The sequence below is a fragment of the Bombina bombina genome, chromosome 4 (assembly GCF_027579735.1).
Source record: "Bombina bombina isolate aBomBom1 chromosome 4, aBomBom1.pri, whole genome shotgun sequence".
In the NCBI taxonomy this organism is placed as follows: Eukaryota; Metazoa; Chordata; class Amphibia; order Anura; family Bombinatoridae; genus Bombina; species Bombina bombina.
Genome location: NC_069502.1, coordinates 1,167,196,586 through 1,167,219,400, shown reverse-complemented (window position 1 = coordinate 1,167,219,400; position 22,815 = coordinate 1,167,196,586). Strand labels below are relative to the sequence as shown.

The 22,815-nt window shown below is 38.2% G+C and overlaps 1 protein-coding gene across 1 annotated transcript in view; it reads right to left on the bottom strand.

Annotated features, from left to right (window-relative positions):
• GALNT14 (polypeptide N-acetylgalactosaminyltransferase 14) overlaps positions 1-20,481 on the bottom strand; it is a 1,042,958-nt gene extending 1,022,477 nt beyond the window's left edge. Inside the window, exon 1 of the mRNA XM_053712800.1 lies at positions 20,212-20,481. Within this exon, the coding sequence (XP_053568775.1) occupies positions 20,212-20,481 (270 nt within the window). The remainder of the gene's footprint in view (positions 1-20,211) is intronic.
• Between the last annotated feature and the right edge of the window lie 2,334 nt (positions 20,482-22,815).

The following is a 22,815-nucleotide window of genomic DNA, read 5'->3' as shown; positions in this document are numbered from 1 at the left end:
AATGTGCAAGCAGAGAGTGCGGGTGCTAGCATGGCCTGCCTGCAGTCCACTCCTGTCCTGTCTCCGATTGAGAATGTGTGACGTATTATGAAGTGCAAAATAAGGCAACAAATGCCCTTTACAGTTGCACAGCTGAATACATGCATATTGGATGATATTCAGTGGCCAAACGCTTAATAAGTGTTACTAAAAGAAAAGGTGCTGTTACACAATGGTAAACAGTCAGCTTGCCCTACATTTTTGGAGTATGTTGCAGTCATCAGATTTGAAATGAGTCTATATTTTCAAAAATACATTAAATTCAAAAAGTAAAACATCAAAATAATGTGTTAATAATGTGTTTTTAATATAGTAGAAGGTGAATTGAATTTTCAAATAACTCTTTTTTGTTTGTTTTTTGCATTTTCCATATTGTCCCAACTTTTTCGGAATTGGGGTTGTAATCAACATTTTACAACAGAGCTTTTGCTGGTGATGTAGGGTGAGATCCTATGTGATTTGCTTTAATAAAGCCTCTATCAAATTCTGATTATACATCATCATTATTTAATGACATCATGCGATTTGCTAAGTAATAGTGGGTTTCTGGAACCTATGACAGTAAGCAAGGCGTTTCTGACCCCAGCTACTATAATACTGGTACTTATATTACAAAACATTACAGTCCTTTAACCCCAAAACTAATGTCCCCACTACAATTAACACTAATTATAAACATCCCTATTGCAAAACACCTAAGTCCAACTGTCAATAAAAAATAGGACACAATGCTGCTTTTAATGTAACACAACTTCTACAAAAATAAAGCTGTAGGCAAATATGCACAACAAATTCGGAAGTATCTTACCTTATTCTGCTAAAAGAAAGGCACACTAAGTGCCAGATTATGAGTGGAGCGCAAACATTTGCGCTAAAGCAATAAGGGGTTTATCATAAGTGTTTACGCTTGCTGGGCTTATCGCTCATATTACAAGCTGAAATAAACGCAATTACGCTAGAATGATTACTGTGACTTCAGAGCTCTGTTAACTGTTTTGCGAAACTATAAAGTTGCACAAAACACATCATAAATACATTACAAAGTACGTTACACTCATAATAACACCATCTATTAAAAAATGTTTAGAAAAATATTGCAGAAAAAAATTATAAAGGCTCAAAGATGTGAGATCTCAGGTGTTAGAAGAAAAAAAAAAGGTAGGAAAAGGGCTTTAACATAGAGATACATACATATACTGTATATGTCTACATATGTATGTATGTAATGTATAGGTATGTATGTATATGTTTATATGTGTGTACGTATGTATTTATATATTTATATGTGTTTGTATTTACAGATATATATATATATATATATATATATATATATATATATATATATATATATATATATATATATACTATATATATATACATATAAACACATAAAGGCATATGTACACACATATATATAAGTGCATTGGAGACCTTTGCAGTTAAAAAAAACTTTTTATTCAGCATTCATCCTATTATATAAAAGGCCAAGTGTGTTTGTCCGAAGCTGTCATGCGCAGTACAGACAGCACAAGGACAAACACACCTGGCCTTTGAGTCCCTGCTCCTGCTGGTGATCCGATCTGCATTGCGGTAGGAGTGGGCGTGGCCGGACGTGAGCGGGGTGTGGCCAGGGCATGCCGGGGGCGTGGCCTGGCGTGATTGGTCGTGAAGGGGCGTGGCCTGGCGTGAAGGGCGTGTCCGGGCACAGTCGCACGTTGGAAGATGGGATAGAGATAGAGAGAGGGGAGAGAGATAAAGAGGGGAGAGAAAGAGAGGGGGGAGAGAGACAGCAAAAGACAGAGGGAGAAAGAGAGGGGGAGAGACAGCAAAAGACAGGGGGTAGAGAGACAGTAAAAGAGAGGGGGAGAGAGACAGCAAGAGAGAGAAGGTGAAAGAGACAGCAAAAGAGAGAGGGGGAGAGAGACAGCAAAAGAGAGAGAGGGGGAGAGACAGCAAAAGAGAGGGGGGGAGACAGCAAAAGAGAAGGGGGAGAGAGACAGCAAAAGAGAGGGGGAGAGAGCGCAAAAGAGAGGGGGGAAGAGCGCAAAAGAGAGGGGGGAAGAGCACAAAAGAGAGGGGGGGGAGCGCAAAAGAGAGGGGGTAAGAGAGACAACAAAAGAGAGAGGGGGAGAAAGACAGCAAAAGAGAGAGGGGGAGAGAGACAGCAAAAGAGAGAGGGGGAGAGAGACAGCAAAAGAGAGAGGGGGAGAGAGACAGCAAAAGAGAGGGGGAGAGAGAGACAGCAAAAGAGAGAGGGGGATAGAGACAGCAAAAGAGAGAGGGGGGAGAGAGACAGCAAAAGAGAGGGGGAGAGAGACAGCAAAAGAGAGAGGGGGAGAGAGACAGCAAAAGAGAGGGGGGGAGAGAGACAGCAAAAGAGAGGGGGGAGAGAGACAGCAAAAGAGAGAGGGGATAGAGACAGCAAAAGAGAGAGGGGGAGAGAGAGGGGGATAGAGACGGCAAAAGAGAAGGGGGAGAGAGACGGCAAAAGAGAGGGAGAGAGACAGCAAAAGAGAGAGGGGGAGAGAGACAGCAAAAGAGAGGGGGGATAGAGACAGCAAAAGAGAGAGGGGGAGAGAGACAGCAAAAGAGAAGGGGGATAGAGACAGCAAAAGAGAGAGGGGAGAGAGACAGCAAAAGAGAGGGGGAGAGAGAGCACAAAAGAGAGGGGGAAGAGAGCAAAAGAGAGGGGGGAGAGAGAGCGCAAAAGAGAGGGGGGAAGAGAGAGCGCAAAAGAGGGGGGAGAGAGAGAGCGCAAAAGAGAGGGGGGGAAGAGCGCAAAAGAGAAGGGGGAGAGAGAGCACAAAAGAGAGGGGTGAGAAAGCGCAAAAGAGAGGGGGGTGAGAGAGCGCAAAAGAGAGGGGTGAGAGAGCGCAAAAGAGAGGGGGTGAGAGAGCGCAAAAGAGAGGGGGGGAGAGAGAGCGCAAAAGAGAGGGGGGAGAGAGAGCGCAAAAGAGAGGGGGGAGAGAGAGCACAAAAGAGAGGGGGGAGAGAGTGCAAAAGAGAGGGGGGGAGAGAGAGCGCAAAAGAGAGGGGGGGGAGAGAGAGCACAAAAGAGAGGGGGAGAAAGAGCGCAAAAGAGACGGGGGAGAGAGCGCAAAAGAGAGGGGGGAGAGAGAGAAGCAAAAGAGAGGGGGGAGAGAGAAGCAAAAGAGAGGGGGGGAGAGAGACAGCAAAAGAGAGGGGGGAGAGAGACAGCAAAAGAGAGGGGGGAGAGAGACAGCAACAGAGAGAGGGGGAGAGAGACAGCAACAGAGAGAGGGGGAGAGAGACAGCAACAGAGAGAGGGGAGAGAGACAGCAAAAGAGAGAGGGGGAGAGAGACAGCAAAAGAGAGAGGGGGAGAGAGACAGCAAAAGAGAGGGGGGAGAGAGACAGCAAAAGAGAGGGGGGGAGAGAGACAGCAAAAGAGAGAGGGGGAGAGAGACAGCAAAAGAGAGAGGGGGAGAGAGACAGCAAAAGAGAGGGGGAGAGAGCGCAAAAGAGAGGGGCGAAAGAGAGAGCGCAAAAGAGAGGGGGGAATAGAGAGCGCAAAAGAGAGGGGGGAAGAGCGCAAAAGAGGGGGGGGAAGAGCGCAAAAGAGAGGGGGGAGAGAGAGCGCAAAAGAGAGGGTGGAGAGAGAGCGCTAAAGAGAGGGGGAGAGAGAGCCCAAAAGAGAGGGGGAGAGAGAGCGCAAAAGAAAGGGTGGGAGAGAGAGCGCCAAAGAGAGGAGAAAGAGCGCAAAAGAGAGGGGAGAGAGAGAGGGGGGGAGAGCGCAAAAGAGATGGGGGAGAGAGAGAGCGCAAAAGAGATGGGGGAGAGAGAAAGCGCAAAAGAGATGGGGGAGAGAGAGAGGGCAAAAGTGAGGGGGAGAGAGAGCGCAAAAGAGAGGGGGAGAGAGAGAGCGCAAAAGAGAGGGGGAGAGAGCGCAAAAGAGTAGGGGAGAGAGTGCAAAAGAGTAGGGGGGAGAGAAAGATCTCAAAAGAGATGGGGAGAGAGCTCAAAATAGAGGGGGGAGAGAGAGCGAAAAAGAGAGGGGGGAGAAAGAGCGCAAAAGAGAGAGGGGGAGAGAGAGAGAGAGCGCAAAAGAGAGGGGGGAGAGAGAGCTCAAAAGAGAGGGGGGAGAGAGAAAGCTCAAAAGAGAGGGGGAGAGAGAGCAAAAGAGAGGGGGAGGGAGAGAGCGCAAGAGGTGGGACCGCTGTACTGCAAAAAATGGCCCGTGTGAACGGGCTTTAGGACTAGTATTTAATAAAGTATTATACTGTGTATTAACTGTAAATATTTCACATTCTAATGTTCTTTAGATAGCAGTATATGTTTAATGTATTTATGAATAGATTCTCTTTTATATATCTATATATATATATATATATATATATATATATATATATTTATGATAGCAAATGAAGAGCACTCTCACTTCAAATCCAGCTGCCAGGGTGCAAACAGCAAATAAATAACACTGAACCATGGAATGCACTCACTGGTCTTTTTGAACAAACGTGCCTTTAATGTGACGTTTCGGGGACCATATCCCCTTCCTCAACGTGCCTTTAATGTGATGTTTCGGGGACCGTATCCCCTTCCTCAGACTGAGGAAGGGGATACGGTCCCCGAAACGTCACATTAAAGGCACGTTTGTTCAAAAAGACCAGTGAGTGCATTCCCTATATATATATATATATATATATATATATATATATATATATATACATATGTGCAAAGAGATCAGCACTCACCAGCAAAGCAACCACTCTGTGCACGGCCTGTAAATATCCCAAAGGAAAAAGGGCTGGGGATCAGGATCCGGTGTGTATCCTCAGTTGTCCACAACACTTAAGTCGGCACAAAGAGATTTGAATAATCATCTTTAATGTATGAAAACATAACGTTTCGGTCTCACATGGAGGCCTTGATCACATGCCTGTAATGTGTGTTTTTTACATGTGATCAAGGCCTCCTTGTGAGGCCGAAACGTTATGTTTTCATACATTAAAGATGATTATTCAAATCTCTTTGTGCCGACTTAAGTGTTGTGGACAACTGAGGATACACACCGGATCCTGATCCCCAGCCCTTTTTCCTTTATATATATATATGTGTGTGTGTGTGTGTGTGTGTGTAGAAATGTTTATTTATGAATAAATAGAACATATCCTGCTATGTAAAGAACATTGGAATATGAAATATTCACATTTCCATGTCAGGTTATCGCACATGTGAATATGCAATCAGAATTGCACAAGATTGGGGTGTTTTCCCCCCATTTTTTCTGCGTTGACTTCTATGGGGAATATGTGAATGCACATGCGATATTCTAACTTCAGATGACAAGTGCAAAAAAAGTACTTTGTGCTGAATCATTAATGTAATCTGACCCTAAATATTATGGTGTGTCATCATAAACAGTCCTTGAACTATAGACTCCTAATAATTTATATTTTGCTTATTAAACTTTCATTTTGCTTTTTTCATAATTTCACTGCTAAAAGGCCTTTAAAAACCACATGTACCATCTCACAATCATGCAAATGTCTTTAAATTGCATTTGCTAGACACAATCTGTCAACTGCAAATAGTTCAATACATTCAGCTGGCAAGAATATTGCTGTAAGAAAACACTTTGCTCTCTGTATCTCTGCATATTTCTTCTATGAGATTATTGTTTTGCTGTTTTTGGGGGTTTTCCTAAGTATTTGTGAAGCAATGAAGGCAGATACTGGCAACCAGTTCCTCCAAGGTGTATTGCTGTCTAACAGTACTCTCTGCAGGTCAGTTACTGTGCACTAAAATTATTGACAGAATTTTTAAGCATTTGAGCTGTAAATGGTGCTGTTTCTGTATAATAAATACACATATATATTTGAAGACAAATTATTGCCCTCCTGAAGTGCTTTTTTGCAGCCTTAGATTGAATATTTAAGTAACTGAAAGAATCCTGCGGTCTCTATTTAGTTTGGAGAAAAAAAAAAGATTTATAGTTGGCTGTTTCTTTTGGATAACGTTGTGACTTGTCTCACTTGGGAAGCTTGCTGACATCAAAACATATCGCCCTATGAAGATGTGAGCTGACTTTCCTGCCAGAATGGATTATATAACTCAAAAATATCAGCCCCTTCGTGTCCCATCCATGAAGACAGAATAGGCTCCCAGCAAGGACACGTCAAACGAAAACTAATGTGCTCCTGGATCCCAAGGTAACGGGCACAAAAGAGCGCACAGCTACATTCTAAAACAATCAAAGTATCTGGAGCCTAATGTTGCCAGTCTACAGATTTATCACTCTAATCTTACTTCACACATGTAATTTTGCATTCAATGGATTTTGACAAAATAAGACTTTCATCCTTCAATCAATGGAAAAATAAAAGCCCTTTGAAATAAAATATTAATAGAATAACCTAATTAAACCAGTAAAATCTTTCCAGCTATTCCAGGAAAAGCTTTTAACTCAGCATGGATGAAGTGGAACACTCCCTGGTGCACCAGTGTCTTGGTTTAACCACTTCATTGTTATATAAGCCTAAACAATAAAATTGCATATTAAGCAAAAATATACTGGTAGTCTAATTATATGTTGGGGGATACATTATAGAAGTGTGCCTAGACTTAATGCAAGCACCTTTAAAATATAATAATAATTAACCAGGTTTAATGACAAAACCACAACTCATGAAATGTATATTATTTTGTGGATAATATGGCAATTAAAGGGACTCTTTGAGATTGTAATATAAAGGGTCAAATTACAAGGGGAGCACTAATTAATGCCAGATTACAAATGGAGCGCAAATGTTTGCGCGCAAGCGATATCGGGTTCTTGCGTCTGTTTATGCGCAAGTTAAATTGTGCTCATATTAAAAGTTGAAAGTAAACACGGTCGCTTGAGCTCAATTGAAGTTAAAACTCATCAGGTTAGCGCATCCTCAGAGTTGTGGTTAACTGTTTGTGAAACAAAAAAGTGTCACAAAACACATCAAAAATGCATTGCACAATAGGGTTACACTCATAATAACACAATATAATAATAGGTGTTAGAAAAAAAGGCAGACAATGGGCTTTAACATAGATATACATACAGTACATATACATGTCTAAAGATGGATATGTATATATATATACACACAGAGAGAAATGCACTCACAGGAACGAACAACCAGCTCATTACCCTTGTTAGCCTGTTCTATGGCGATTTACCACCTGGGTGCAACTTCTTTTAGCCCAGCAATGCTTTTAACAGAGTAGAACTTTCCTGTAGTATATCAGTCTGATCCCGCCTATTACAGTCAGTCCAGCACCGAAATACCAGGCAATTCCACTCTGAACAAGGAACAAAGCAACCCCAGACGATCGTTTCGGCCTTCGTTGGGCCTCGTCAGTGAGGTGTAGCAGTATTCCTCTAAGCACACTGAGTGCATTTCTCTCTGTGTGTATTTAGTCTCCCTATGGGAAAAAGGGGAAACCAGACGTGGACTCCTTGCTCAGTGTGCTTAGAGGAATACTGCTACACCTCACTGACGAGGCCCAATGAAGGCCGAAACGATCATCTGGGGTTGCTTTGTTCCTTGTTCAGAGTGGAATTGCCTGGTATTTCGGTGCTGGACTGACCGTGATAGGCGGGATCAGACTGATATACTACAGGAAAGTTCTACTCTGTGAAAAGCATTGCTGGGCTAAAAGAAGTTGCACCCAGGTGGTAAATCGCCATAGAACAGGCTAACAATGGTATTGAGCTGGTTGTTCGTTCCTGTGAGTGCATTTCTCTCTGTGTGTATTTAGTCTCCCTATGGGAAAAAGGGGAAACCAGACGTGGACTCCTTGCTCAGTGTTCTTAGAGGAATACTGCTACACCTCACTGATGAGGCCCAATGAAGGCCGAAACGATCGTCTGGGGTTGCTTTGTTCCTTGTTCAGAGAGGAATTGCCTGGAATTTCGGTGCTGGACTGACCGTGATAGGCGGGATCAGACTGATATACTACAGGAAAGTTCTACTCTGTGAAAAGCATTGCTGGGCTAAAAGAAGTTGCACCCAGGTGGTAAATCGCCATAGAACAGGCTAACAATGGTATTGAGCTGGTTGTTCGTTTCTGTGAGTGCATTTCTCTCTGTGTGTATATATATATATATACATATATTTTTTTGTCTGAGGAAGGGGAGTGTGTCCCCGAAACGTCACGCTTGATAATAAACACTTGATGAAAAGACCAGTGAGTGCCTTCCTTTACCTTGCATATTTACCTGCTGGCACCCTGGCACGAAAGAACTTTGTTAGTGAGAGTGCTCTCTACACATTATATATATATATATATATATATATATATATATATATATATATATATATATATTTATTAAATGTCTATATATGTATTCATACTGTATGTATTTATATGTGTATATATGTATTTACAGACATATATAGAAGTGCACTGGAGGCCTTTGCAGTTAAGAAGATGCAAACATGTTACAGCATATTTATGCAATATTCATATTTAATAAATTGTTATACTGTGTATTTTCTGCGAATATTTAACATTTCAATGTTCTGCACATAGCAGAATATGTTATATATATTAATAAATATATATTCCTATATATATCTGTATATATCTATACCTATCTATAATCATGTATATACAGTATATACGTATAGATACTGTATATATTGTACCAAAATACCATCAGATATATGAAGAAATATGTATGATATTCTGCTATGTGAAGAACATTGGAATGTGAAATATTCATATTTTCATGTTGGGTTAGCGCACATGAGAAAATGGAATTGGGTTTGCATGAGTGTTTTTTCCCCCGTTTTTTTGCTACATTAACTTCTATGGGGGAATAGGTTATCGCGTGCAATATATTCTAAATTTGGCTTTTTGCACGCATCAGGTTAGCGCAAGAGTGATAACTTTTTACGTTTAACTCATAATACGAGCGCAAACCTGACACACACAAAAGTGCAATTAGTACTCTAGCAAAAGCATTAAATAGCGCTCCAGTTATAATCTGGTCCATACTTAGGTAAGATTAATAAATATTACTTTGAATTTCATATTAAAAAACCCTAACCCTACTCAAATTATTTAAATCTACAATTAAAAATGACTAAATTTAAATTTAAAATAAACGCTAAGTTACAAAAAATAAAAAAATCACTGTTACAAAAAACCCCCCACAGTATCAAAAATAAAAATAATTACACCTAATCTAATAGCCCTATCAAAATAAAAAAGCCCCCCCCCCAAATAAAAAACCCCTAGCCTACAATAAACTACCAATGGCCCTTAAAAGGGCAGTTAGCTCTTTTACCTGCCCAGACCGTACTCTAAAAATAAAACCCACCCAAAAAAAACCTTAAATAAACCTAATACTAACCCCAGACGATCCACTTACAGTTTTTGAAGTTCCGCTTGAAGGATCCATCCAGCTGGCAAGAAGTCTTCATCCGGAATGCCTCTTCCATCTTCATCCAGCCAGCGAAGTTTTCATCCATGCGGCCTCTCCTATCTTCATCCATCCGTAGCGGAGCGGGTCCATCCTGAAGACATCCGGCGCGGAGCGGGTCCATCCTGAAGACATCCGACGAGGAGCTCCTCTTCAATACGGTCTCTGCCGTAAACTGGATCTTGAATGCAAGTGACGTCATCCAAGATGGCGTTCCTTGCATTCCTATTGGCTGAAAGGTTCCAATCAGCCAATAGGATTAGAGCCGCTAAAATCCTATTGGCTGTTCCAATCAACCAATAGGATTTGAGCAGCTCTCATCCTGTTGGCTGTTCCAATCAGCCAATAGGATGAGAGTTCAATCCTATTGACTGATTGGAACAGCCAATAGGATGAGAGCTGCTCAAATCCTATTGGCTGATTGGAACAGCCAATACGATGAGAGCTGCTCAAATCCTATTGGCTGATTGGAACACTAAGTTACAAAAAATAAAAAAACACTAAGCTACAAAAAAAAAACACAGTATCAAAAATAATAAATAATACTGTGGGGTTTTTTGTAACTTAGTGTTTTTTTATTTTTTGTAACTTCGTGTTTTTTAATTTTTGGTAACTTAGCGTTTATTTTTTTGTAATTTAGTAATTTTTAATTGTAGATTTAAATCATTTGAGTAGGGTTAGGGTTTTTTAATATGTAATTTAGTTAATTTAATTGGTAGTTTAATGTAATTTTAGTATAATAGTTCGGGTAGGTTAATTAATAGTTTAATATAGTTTAATTTAGCGGCTTGTTAGGTTTAGGTGTTAATAGCTTAATTTAGTTTATGGCGATGTGGGGGGCTGGCAGTTTAGGGGTTAATAGGTTTAGTAAGTGGTAGTGATGTGGGAGGCCAGATGTTTAGGGGTTAATACCTTTAGTTAGTTGCGGCGGGGTCCGAGAGCGACTGGATAGGGGTTAATAACATTATTTAGTTGTGGCGGGGCCGGGAGCGGCGGGATAGGGGTTAATAACTTTATTTAGTTGCGGCGTGGTCCGGGAGCGGCGGGATAGGGGTTAAACAGTTTAGTATAGTGGCTGTGTTTAGTGACAGTATACAAATAAAGCTGTGAAAAAGCCGAAGAGCAGCGAGATCGATGACTGTTAGTTAACAACAGTCCGCTGCTCATCACCCCGTACTTGGTGCGCGGCTTTTTGACAGCTTTTTATATAAATATGGAAAGCATATTCAGGTCCGCGACGGCGATGTCAGGCGAGCGTATTGGTGCCATTGAATGCAAGTAAGTTGACAGCTTGATAAGTAGGCCTCAAGGTCTTTTGTAAACTGAAATTTGTTATATAACATTTTCAAATAACCAAAAGCGGTATTGGCAAAAAATGCACATGCAGGTGTTAGTTGTTCACACATTGTTAACATATATGAATATTGATTTTTTATATCTGTGAATACAATGTGTAATGTTGTTATTTGTCATGAGATCAACCCAGTATTGCAATGTTTACATAATGATGTCATGCCATGTGATTTCTTTTTGATTGGTCACTATTGACCTGAGTGTTACCTCTAGGTAACTCCCTCACCAGGAGTTGCAAATTAACTTAATTTGTTTGTATGGCATATATAGCAAGTGTTTGTTACCTATTTTTATTAAGCCTAATGAAACAGCCACTGGTGGCTGAGAAATGCGTTGCTACTTGTTTTTAATATTTTTAATAAAGTAAGTTGATTACTTTTACCACTTGCTGCCATTTTTGTATCAATATTTTTGGAAATACCACATTGGATTACCAATCTTCTTCGATGGACTTTTTGGAGCCTCCTGATTACCTGTAATTAAGTCTGTTGGGTGACTATATTGATCCCAGCCTGCCACTACAGCATCAGAGGAGATGCTTCAACAAATGTGAGTGCATTTTAACACTTAATATTATCCTGCTTGGGTCAAACAGTACAAGGCCATATAGGCACTCTGTGTGTGTTTTTTACTACTACAGATTTCCAAATATCCCCGGGAGGACATTGTGAGATTTACAAGGAGGGAAAACAGTACACCTCTCTGAACAGTGTCTGGGAGGCTGTGGTTGCTGCTGCACGCAATGTTGATGGTGAACAGATCAAAACACTGACAGAATGCATGGATGGCAGGCTTTTGAGTGTCCTTGCAAAGAAAGGTGGCTATATTGGTCACTGATTTGTTTTTGTTTTGTTTTTGAATGTCAGAAATGTATATTTGTGAATGTTGAGATGTTATATTGGTTTCACTGGTAAAAATAAATAATTGAAATGGGTATATATTTGTTTTTTGTTAAGTTGCCTAATAATTATGCACAGTAATAGTCACCTGCACACACAGATATCCCCCTAAAATAGCTATAACTGAAAACAAACTAAAAACTACTTCCAAAACTATTCAGCTTTGATATTAATGAGTTTTTTGGGTTCATTGAGAACATGGTTGTTGTTCAATAATAAAATTAATCCTCAAAAATACAACTTGCCTAATAATTCTGCACTCCCTGTATATATATATATATATACATTCTCCATGTTTTCCACTTGTGATATTCTGGCTAGTGATAATATAATTACCATTATTGTAAGAGCGCCCCCTATATTATCTTCTATATTAAACTATTAATTAACCTACCCTAACTATTATACTAAAATTACATTAAACTATATTAAACTAATATTTAATCTATCCTATTATACTAAAATTACATTAAACTACAAATTAAATTAACTATATTATATATTTAAATACCTAACCCTACTCAAATAATTTAAATCTACAATAAAAAATTACAATGTTACAAAAAATAACAAACACTAAGTTACAAAAAAAACAAAACACACTAAGTTACACAAAATAAAAAAATAATGATCAAATATTTAAACTAATTACACCTTATCTAAGAGCCTTATGAAAATAAAAAAGCCCCCCGCAAAATAAAAAAACCCTAACCTACAATAAACTACCAATGGCCCTTAAAAGGGCCTTTTGTGGGGCATTTCCCCAAAGAAATCAGCTCTTTTACATGTAAATAAAAAATACAAATACCCCCCAACAGTAAAACCCACCACCCACAAATCCAACCCCCACAAATAAAAACCTAAATAAAAAAACCTAAGCTCCCCATTGCGCTGAAAAGGGCATTTGGATGGGCATTGCTCTTAAAAGGGCATTTATCTCTATTACTGCCCAAACCCTAATCTAAAACTAAAAACCGCCCAATAAACCCTTAAAAAACCTAACACTAACCCCTAAAGATCCACTTACAGTTTTGAAGAGCCGACATCCATCCTCAACGAAGCCGGGAGAAGTCCTCATTGTAGCCGGCAGAAGTCTTCATCCAAGTGGCCACAGTCTTTATCCAAGCCCGCAGAACTCTTCATCCAGACGGCATCTAATATCTTCATCCATCCGGCACAGAAAGGCTCCATCTTCAAGACATCCTCTTCATACGACGTCTTCTTCAGAATGAAGGTTCCTTTAAATGACGTCATCCAAGATGGCGTCCCTTAGATTCTGATTGGCTGATATAATTCTATCAGCCAATCGGAATTAAGGTTGAAAAAAATCATATTGACTGTTGCAATCAGCCAATAGGATTGAGCTTTCATCCTATTGGCTGATCCAATCAGCCAATAAGATTGTGCATGCATTCTATTTGCTGATTGGAATAGCCAATAGAATGCAAGCTCAATCCTATTGCAACAGCCAATAGGATTTTTTCAACCTTAATTCCGATTGGCTGATAGAATTCTATGCTCCGCGTCGGATGTCTTGAAGATGGATCCGCTTCGTGCCGGATGGATGAAGATAGAAGATGACATCTGGGTGAAGACTTCTGCAGGCTTCTCAAATTGAGAAGCTGTCCGCATGCCCTCGCTGTTTGTCTGCTGGCCCATATGTATCATTACACATTCTGCTGAGTGTGTAATGCCCACCCCTTCATTCGCATGACTAATCGCGAGATAGAAGGGACTGTTAATCACCGAGAGCTCGCTCTCGGTGGTTTCTCTTACCCACCTCGGAGATGGCGAAGAGTGTAAGAAACAGCAGTCAATGACCACTGCTTCTTACATTGCGGGAAGAAGGCTAGCATGTGCGAACCTGCCCCGCAAGGACTCCGGAGCAGCTTACCCTGCTTTGTACATGGAGTCCTTTTTATTTTTTTTATTTTGGGTTATATATCTTATGTTTAGAAACATTCTGTTTTGTGCATGTAAACTGATAGACTTGCGTCCCCTAGGAATATTAGGATCTTAGGTATATATTCTTTGATTTTTTTAAAAGCTCTATATTTGGCAGTACTATTTTACTAACCACTAGTAATATAAACTTAATAACCAAGTGCTCCCTACACTATCCATCAAAAGTATAGGGCACACTAAAATATTTCAGCCACATTAAGATGTTTTATTTAAAATATCAAACCATACACTAGTAAAACCAAGGTGCGCAAAATATATGCTCCGCTTGTAATATAGGCCAACATGTTAAATTATGCATTGTTTATAAAAAATAAAATCTTTGTAATATACTATTATTTTTAATTCTTCCAGTTTTTCTGCAGTTTGCATCCGAAAATAGTAAACTGATAAATATTTTGATCAATAGTTCTGAAGTGAAATTGATATCAATTAATACATGTGATTCTTTGCGAAATATTAATCAAATAGTAATATATGGATTCTTTCCTTAGATTGTTTAACCAGCTTCTATTTTTTGTGTCAATTTAAAACCAACTATACTGAAAGAAAGCAGTCGTGTTTTAAGCAGAAAGAAGTGATTTAAAATGCCATTAAAGATAATCCCTTCAGCATAAGGAAAATAGCCTGCTCAGTATACGTCAAATCAAAATCAGAACACGTTACCATTAATGTGCTTAAGAATATTAACTCCTCTCCTGCTAACACTTCAGCTTTTGTAAACTGAATAGAAAATATATTTTTAGTACTAAAATGATGTATACCAAATGTTATATCTATTGCTAAGAAGATATTATAGAGCCAAAAGAATAGTTTTTTTTTACATTTTGTAAACTAAGTACAGTTTTATTAAAAACCATATTACTATGAGAAATATAATAAATGTTAGTGCACTAGATTTCTTAATGTTTATGCAATGCAGATTCTGAGCACTAAGCAAGCACTACACAGGTGCTGAACCAAAAATGGGCTGGCTCCTAAACTTAGATTCCTGCTCTTCAAATAAAGATAGCAAGAGAACAAAGAAGACTTGATAATAAGAGTGAAATAGAAAGTTTAAAATTGCATGTTCTATCAGAGTCATGAAAGAAAAAATGTGGGTTTAATATCTCTTTAACATTGGTGCAGACCTTTCACTTATACAGAAGGCATATGTGTGGGTTTATATATTTTGGGTTAGGAGTAAAGACAATAAAACCTTATAAAAGACTGAGCTTTGATAACAACTCACATATAAATATTTTCTAAATTATATTTGTAGTTATAAAGGATTTACAGGTTGTGACATATTTTTGAAATTTGAAAAACAGTTTGGTTTGGGTTTCTATAACTGAGCACATCATATGTGATTGATAAATATATATAACATTAAAATCCATTAATAAACCAATACAATCTACTTAAAGGGACATGAAACCCACATTTTTTATTTCTTGATTATGATAGTGCATGTGATTTTAAACAACGTTCCATTATACTTCTAATATCTACTTTGTTTAGTTGTCTTGGTATCCCCTGCTGATTGGTGGCTGCACATATATGCATTATGTTATTGGCTCACACAATGCGTTAGCTAGCTCCCAGTAGTGCATTGCTGCCTTTTCAACAAATAATACTAAGCAAATGAAACAAATTAGATAATGGAAATAAATTAGAAAGTTGTTTAAAATTGCATGTTCTATCTGAATCATGAAGGAACATTTTGGGTTTCATGATGTGAGGTCATTCACAAATTTATAACATTCCCTTTCATTGTCTCCATTTCTTGTAGAATAAGTAATTTAGAGTCTGAGTGGTCAGTTCAGTTGTACTTAAGCTAAATAGACATAAAAGTGAATACTGTATTTGCAAAACCTTTTTGCAAATTCTTCAGAGTAATAAAACATTAAAATCAATGCATGATTTACAAAGGGAAGTATCAAAGGCTACTGCCACTAAGATAAAAAGATATCTCACATTGCTGTGTTACTGAAGTACTAAAGGAAATATTCATTGGACTGTTATGAATGTCATCTCATAAGTAATAAAAATAATGTTTGGGTGCATGGCCTAATTTATAGCACTTCTTGGAGCTTTATAGTAAAACAATATGCATAATCTAAAAAGGATTAAAAAAAAAAATACCGAAAAATTCAGTCTTCAGAAAGTATGGCAGATGCTTAAACCACAGTTGACATAGAAATCATTTCAGCACCTTGGAGAGTGGAAATATAATGAAAGTTTCATTTTTTTTTTTTTTTACTTTACTGTTCTTCCAAATGCATAGTTAAAGCCAGCTTTTATAACTAAATTTAAAAAAAAAAAATCACAGAGATTACGAGTTTGGCGTTAGCCTTAAAAAGCAGAGTTGAGTGGTCCCAATGCTGCTTTTTACCTAACGCTGGTATTACGAGTCTGACAGGTACAGGTGTATGGCTCACTTTTCATCCGCGACTTGAGGCTACTGCAAATCCCCTTACGTCAATTGCGTATCCTATCTTTTTAATGGGATTTGCCTAACGCCGGTAATACAAGTCTTGGAAGAAGTGAGCGGTAGACCCTCTCCTGTCAAGACTTCGACCGCATTTAAAAGTCAGTAGTTAAGAGTTTTATGGGCTAACACCGGAACATAAAACTCTTAACTAAAGTGCTCAAAAGTACATTAACACCCATAAACTACCTATTAACCCCTAAACCGAGCCCCCCACATTGCAAACACTAAAATAAAGGGTTTTAACCCCTAATCTGCCGACCGGACATCGCCCCCACCTACATTATACCTATGAACCCCTAATCTGTTGTCCCTAACATCGCCGACACCTACATTATATTTATTAACCCCTAATCTGCCGACCGGACATCGCCACCACTTTAATAAATTATTAACCCCTAAACCGCCACACTCCCGCCTCACAAACACTAGTTAAATTTTATTAACCCATAATCTGCCGTCCCCAACGTCGCCGACACCTACCTACATGGGCTGTCTTGATCATTGTTGGCATAAGGAACAGAAGCTTCTCAGTTTCCATCAGGTGAAAAATATATATGTATTCTACTTATCTTAATTTCAAGTTATAACGTTTACTTATGTCTTAAACTATATTTGTTCCTCTTTCTAAAGCACAAAAGGTACAACAGTAATGTTTTTCACTACCATCTCTACCCACACTATTCCCAAACATTATTCACATATCTGTTCTAGTTGACTGTAGATTATTTTTATTGAAAATCTTGCTGAACAATAAATAAACTTTTCTTTATTTCTCTATGCATTTAATTTAATTATTTATTTTATTTATTTATTTCCAAAAATAGGTTGATCTTTTTTTTCCAGCTGGTTTTAATGTATACCACTGAGATTTAATTTTAAATATTTGACAACCGTATTTAAAGCCAGATTCCGAGTGGCACGTTAACAGTTACGCACTAGCGAAAAGGGGTTTATTGCGGGTGTTTGCGCGCATCGGGTTTACCATTCATATTACAATTTTAAAGTATATGCAATCATTTGAGCGCAGTAGCAATGCACGCTAGAATGTATTAACAGACATATATACACATATAAACACGTAAATACATATATACACATATAAACACGTAAATACATATATACACATATAAACACGTAAATACATATATACACATATAAACACGTAAATACATATATACACATATAAACACGTAAATACATATATACACATATAAACACGTAAATACATATATACACATATAAACACGTAAATACATATATACACATATAAACACGTAAATACATATATACACATATAAACACGTAAATACATATATACACATATAAACACGTAAATACATATATACACATATAAACACGTAAATACATATATACACATATAAACACGTAAATACATATATACACATATAAACACGTAAATACATATATACACATATAAACACGTAAATACATATATACACTCATGCATTGGAGCCCTTTGCAGTTAAGTAGAAGAAAATATGTAAAAATATATTAATGCAATATTCATTTTAATAACGTTATACTGTCTATTTACTGTAAAAATGTCACATTCTAATGTTCTTTGTATTTTTAAATATATATCAAACAGCAAGGATTTGACTCACCCAGTGAGATAAGACACAGTGAGTGCAATCCTTGCTGTCTGTTGTCAATTACAATTTTGCACCCAGGCGGTTGACAAATCGTGGGCAGAGCTGGAATTTGGATGAATATATATATATATATCATCAAGCATAGAGAAGGCACTCACTGGGTCTTATCCAGTGAGTGCCAGACAGATAGCTCAGCATGCTAAGGCACTGTGGCTGAGCTCTGTAGCAACCACTCAGCCTTTCTTCCTTCCGAGGTCGATAAAATGAGAAGCGCCTTAAGACCCTTACGGGTGATTAGCCGCGCTTTACAAGTACCCAATACATACAATACATCCATCCAAACAACAACTTTTAATAAGTGACGTTTCGGGGTTACCCCCGTTTTCAAACAAACATACCGCATATAATTATGTACTCACCCACCATTTATAGTGAACAAACATTTGGAAGTGCAGAGCGGCGCTGCCGACAGCGTTCCCGGAAGTGGCTCCTCCCTCAAGGTTGCGTTACGTAACATCCATAATGCTGGCAACCCGACGCAGAATCAGCAACGCCTATTAAAAATAAAACAAGCCGTGTAAACATAATATGGCATCTAGTAACATTGTATCACTATATCGCATTCATCTTCAACGGGGTACTATGTCTTGATCTATTATGCACACTTACAGAGGGAAACATCTTGTTAGCTGAGAGCAGATCATAAAGTATGATCTATACAGAGTGCTTGCTAATACAGTAATATTCCAATTGCAGCATAATGGACTATGGCAAGAACACTTTTTGACTTGATGCATGATAAAAATACTAGTGTATACATACAGTAGAATAGCCTATGTTCAAACAAAATTATGTTGTAAGCTATTTCTGATATCCTAGATCTATTATTATATATTCGCATAGAAAATTATCAATTTGGAAAAATTGTAAAAATGTTGAAAAAATTTTGAAAAAATCTTTTGATTTTTTTTTTTAAAAAGTTGCAGTAATGCTATATCATAAACAGACAGTAATACAACGTTATAAAAAGCAACGTTATAAAAACATTATGACAAACATTATAAAAAGCGTTATAAAAAACAGTGCCAGTCTAAATGTATGTTCAGACCCTGTGGTGTCATAGTACCCAGGGTATGTATCCATCTGTCTTCCCGTTGAAGTAGCAACTTTGCTCTATCTCCTCCTCGTGTCAGCGGCGGTACGTGGTCTATAATTATGTACTTTAGATCTCTAGTCGTGTGTTTTGCTTGCATAAAATGTCTTGCCACCGGCTGATCAGAGTCTCCCTTGACAATTGCTTTTCTGATAGCAGACCGGTGGTTCGCCATCCTGGTCCTGAGATAATCAACTGTCTTTCCTACATAAAATAGACCACAAATGCAGTGCAGGAGATATATAATAAAGTTGGTTGTGCATGTTGCTCTGTATTTGATTGGAAATCTTCTTGTGTCATATGGATGATTGAAGCTGTTGCCCGTTGTCAATCCACCACAGGTAGTGCAGCCCAGGCACCTATAGCAGCCTGGTTTGTTCTGTAACCATGTGTCCTTAATATAGCAGTTCCTAGGTAAGTTTTAATCAATGTATCTCTTAAGGAGTGGGCCTTTCGATATCCTATTCTAGGTGGATCCATTTTTTGGAAAGGCAGTTCTTTATCCGTCGTTAATAGGGTCCAATTATCCCTCATATTCTGTACAAAATCATTTTTTCCCAAGGTGAAAGTGGTGATGAATGTCATTCTATCCCTCTTTGGAATTTTCTTTCACTTTTAGAGTATCTTGATGTGTAAGATGCTGGGGTTTTTCCATGCATTCTTTCAGTAGATCCTTCTGATAGCCCCTTGCAGCATATTTACTTTCCATTTCCAATAGTTGTTCATTTTTAACTTAGGGTCTGTATTGTTTCTAATTGTCCTTTTATATTGGGATACTGGCAATGCTCTCTTTAAACTAGGGGGGTGACAACTTGTGGCATGCAATACTGAGTTTTTATCCGTAGCCTTTGAATAAAGTGTGGTACTAATTATTTTGTTCTGTTTGTATATCTGAAGATCCAAAAAGTTAACCGTATTTTTGTCATATGTTAATTTAAATTTCACTGTTGGATGTATATTATATAGCTCCTCTGTACACTGTTGCAATCCCTCTTCCCATGTCCACTTCTTGTAGGACTATGCTGTTGTCCCTCTGTAGTGTTCTAATAGCTTCCCTTTCTTTTTTGGAGAGATTGTTTCTGTAGGGTACAGTCTTAATGGACGTATCTGTTGTTTTTTGTACCATTAGACAAGAGAGTGTTTTTATTGATGCATTGTTACTCTGGGGATCAAAGGATCCTTGTTTTTTAAGAGTGATATCATCTCTGGTCTACTTTGATCCTTAAAAAATTATTTTAATCTTAACTTTCTAGTGAATTTTTGTGTATATACGTATAGATCAAATGCATTTACTTTTGTAGATGGTACAAAAGAGAGTCCTTTGTTAAGAACATTTGTTTCATCACTGGTTAGGACATGTTCGCTGAGGTTGATAATCAGATTTGTGTCCTGTTCCCCCTCTGGAATATTCTTGGGGTCTGAGGATACCCCCCCTCCTGGTGCGCTTCCTCTGCCTTCCTCATTTTTTGAATGAGTCGTCACCCCAGGTCTACTGGTCTCCTGTGTGGTCGTGGTTGAATGGATAATGTCTGAGTCTGAACTGTTACCAGATGTATCGACCATACCCATTGGTCTTCTCCTGGTATATATCTGTCTCCATGGCCTGTTCATACGATATTGTATTCATTCTTCAGGACTTAAGAGCCATCTGTATACTGTTTTATTTTGATAATCATTGGTAACGTCTTCAAGTTTTCTATTTTTGAAGGTAATCAGTTCTGTCTCATATTTATCCACTTCCTCTTTTAATTTATTGATCCAGTTTTTGTCCTTTTCCGCTTGCAGTTTTTCCAGATGTATTTCCTCATATTTCTGTATCTCAATTTTGTTAATTTCTAATAGCCTTGTGACTTCTTCTATCACCAATAATAGTAAATCCCGAGAACATTTATTTAAAATGTTACACCATTTAATACAGAATCCAGGATTATTCCTCCCTATAATAGGGGTATTTCTTATCCTGAATCCCTGTGGTATATATTTCTTCCGGTGATATTCTGATAGATAAGAGCCATGTAGAATTAGATCCTGTTCCTTTTTCTTTAATTTGACCAGTTTGGCATACAGTTGTGATGTTTGTTGTACCAATGCCTTCTGGGGGATGACAGCGAATCTGATTCTAGAGGCATCTTCCTCAGTATAGAAAAATTCCTCAACCCCCCTATTTTAAAGAGAGCATTGCCAGTATTTCAATATAAAAGGACAATTAGAAACAATACAGACCCTGAGTTAAAAAATGAACAACTATTGGAAATAAAAAGTAAATTTGCTGCAAGGGGCTATCAGAAGGATCTACTGAAAGAATGCATGGAAAAAACCCAGCACCTTACACAAGATACTCTAAAAGTGAAAGAATACTCCAAAGAGGATGATAGAATGATGTTTATCACCACTTTCACCTTGGGAAAAAATTATTTTGTCCAGAATATGAGGCATAATTGGACCCTATTAATGACAGATAAAGAACTGCCATGACAAAAAAATGGATCCACCTAGAATAGGATATCGAAAGGCCCACTCCTTAAGAGATACATTGATTAAAACTTACCTAGGAACTGCTATATTAAGGACACATGGTTACAGAACAAACGAGGCTGCTATAGGTGCCTGGGCTGCACTACCTGTGGTGGATTGACAATGGGCAACAGCTTCAATCATCCATATGACACAAGAAGATTACCAATGAAATACAGAGTAACATGCACAACCAACTTTATTATATATCTCCTGAACTGCATTTGTGGTCTATTTTATGTAGGAAAGACAGTTGATGATCTCAGGACCAGGATGGCGAACCACCGGTCTGCTATCAGAAAAGCAATTGACAAGGGAGACTCTGATCAGCCGGTGGCAAGACATTTTGTGCAAGCAAAACACATGACTAGTGATCTAAAGTACATAATTATAGACCACGTACCGCCGCTGACACGAGGAGGAGATAGAGCAAAGTTGCTACTGCAACGGGAAGCCAGATGGATGCATACCCTGGGTACTATGACACCAACATACATTTAGACTGGCATTGTTTTTTATAACGCTTTTTACAATGTTTGTCATAATTTTTTTATAATGTTGCTTTTTATAATGTTGTATTACTGTCTGTTTATGATATAGCATTATTGCAATTTTTTTTAAAAAAAATTCAAAAGATTTTTTCAAAATTTGTTGAAAATATTTCCAATTTTTCCAAATTGATAATTTTCCACTCGAATATATAAGAATAGATCTAGGATATCAGAAATAGCTTACATCATAATTTTGTTTGAACATAGGCTATTCTACTGTATGTATACACTAGTATTTTTATCATGCATCCAGTCTGTTCTTGCCATAGTCCATTATGTTGCAATTGGAATATTACTGTATTAGCAAGCACTCTGTATAGATCATACTTTATGATCTGCTCTCAGCTAACAAGATGTTTCCCTCTGTAAGTGTGCATAATAGATCAAGACATAGTACCCTGTTGAGGATGAATGCGATATAGTGATACAATGTTACTAGATGCCATATTATGCTTACACAGCTTGTTTTATTTTTAATAGGTGCTGCTGATTTAGTTTTGGGTTGCCAGGGTTACGGATGTTATGTAACACAACCTTGGGAGAGGAGCCACTTCTGGGAATGCTGTCGGCAGCGCCGCTCTGCACTTCCAAATGTTTGTTCACTATAAATGGTGGGTGAGTACATAATTATATGCGGTATGTTTGTTTGAAAATGGGGGTAACCCCAAAACGTCACTTATTAAAAGTTGTTGCTTGGATAAGACCCAGTGAGTGCCTTCTCTATGCTTGATGATATGTTATGTTTTGATGTGCACCCTGGGCACTACGGACGCTGACAGTCCTTCAGAATACCTGGAGTGCTTCACCACTACTGATGTTTATATATATATAT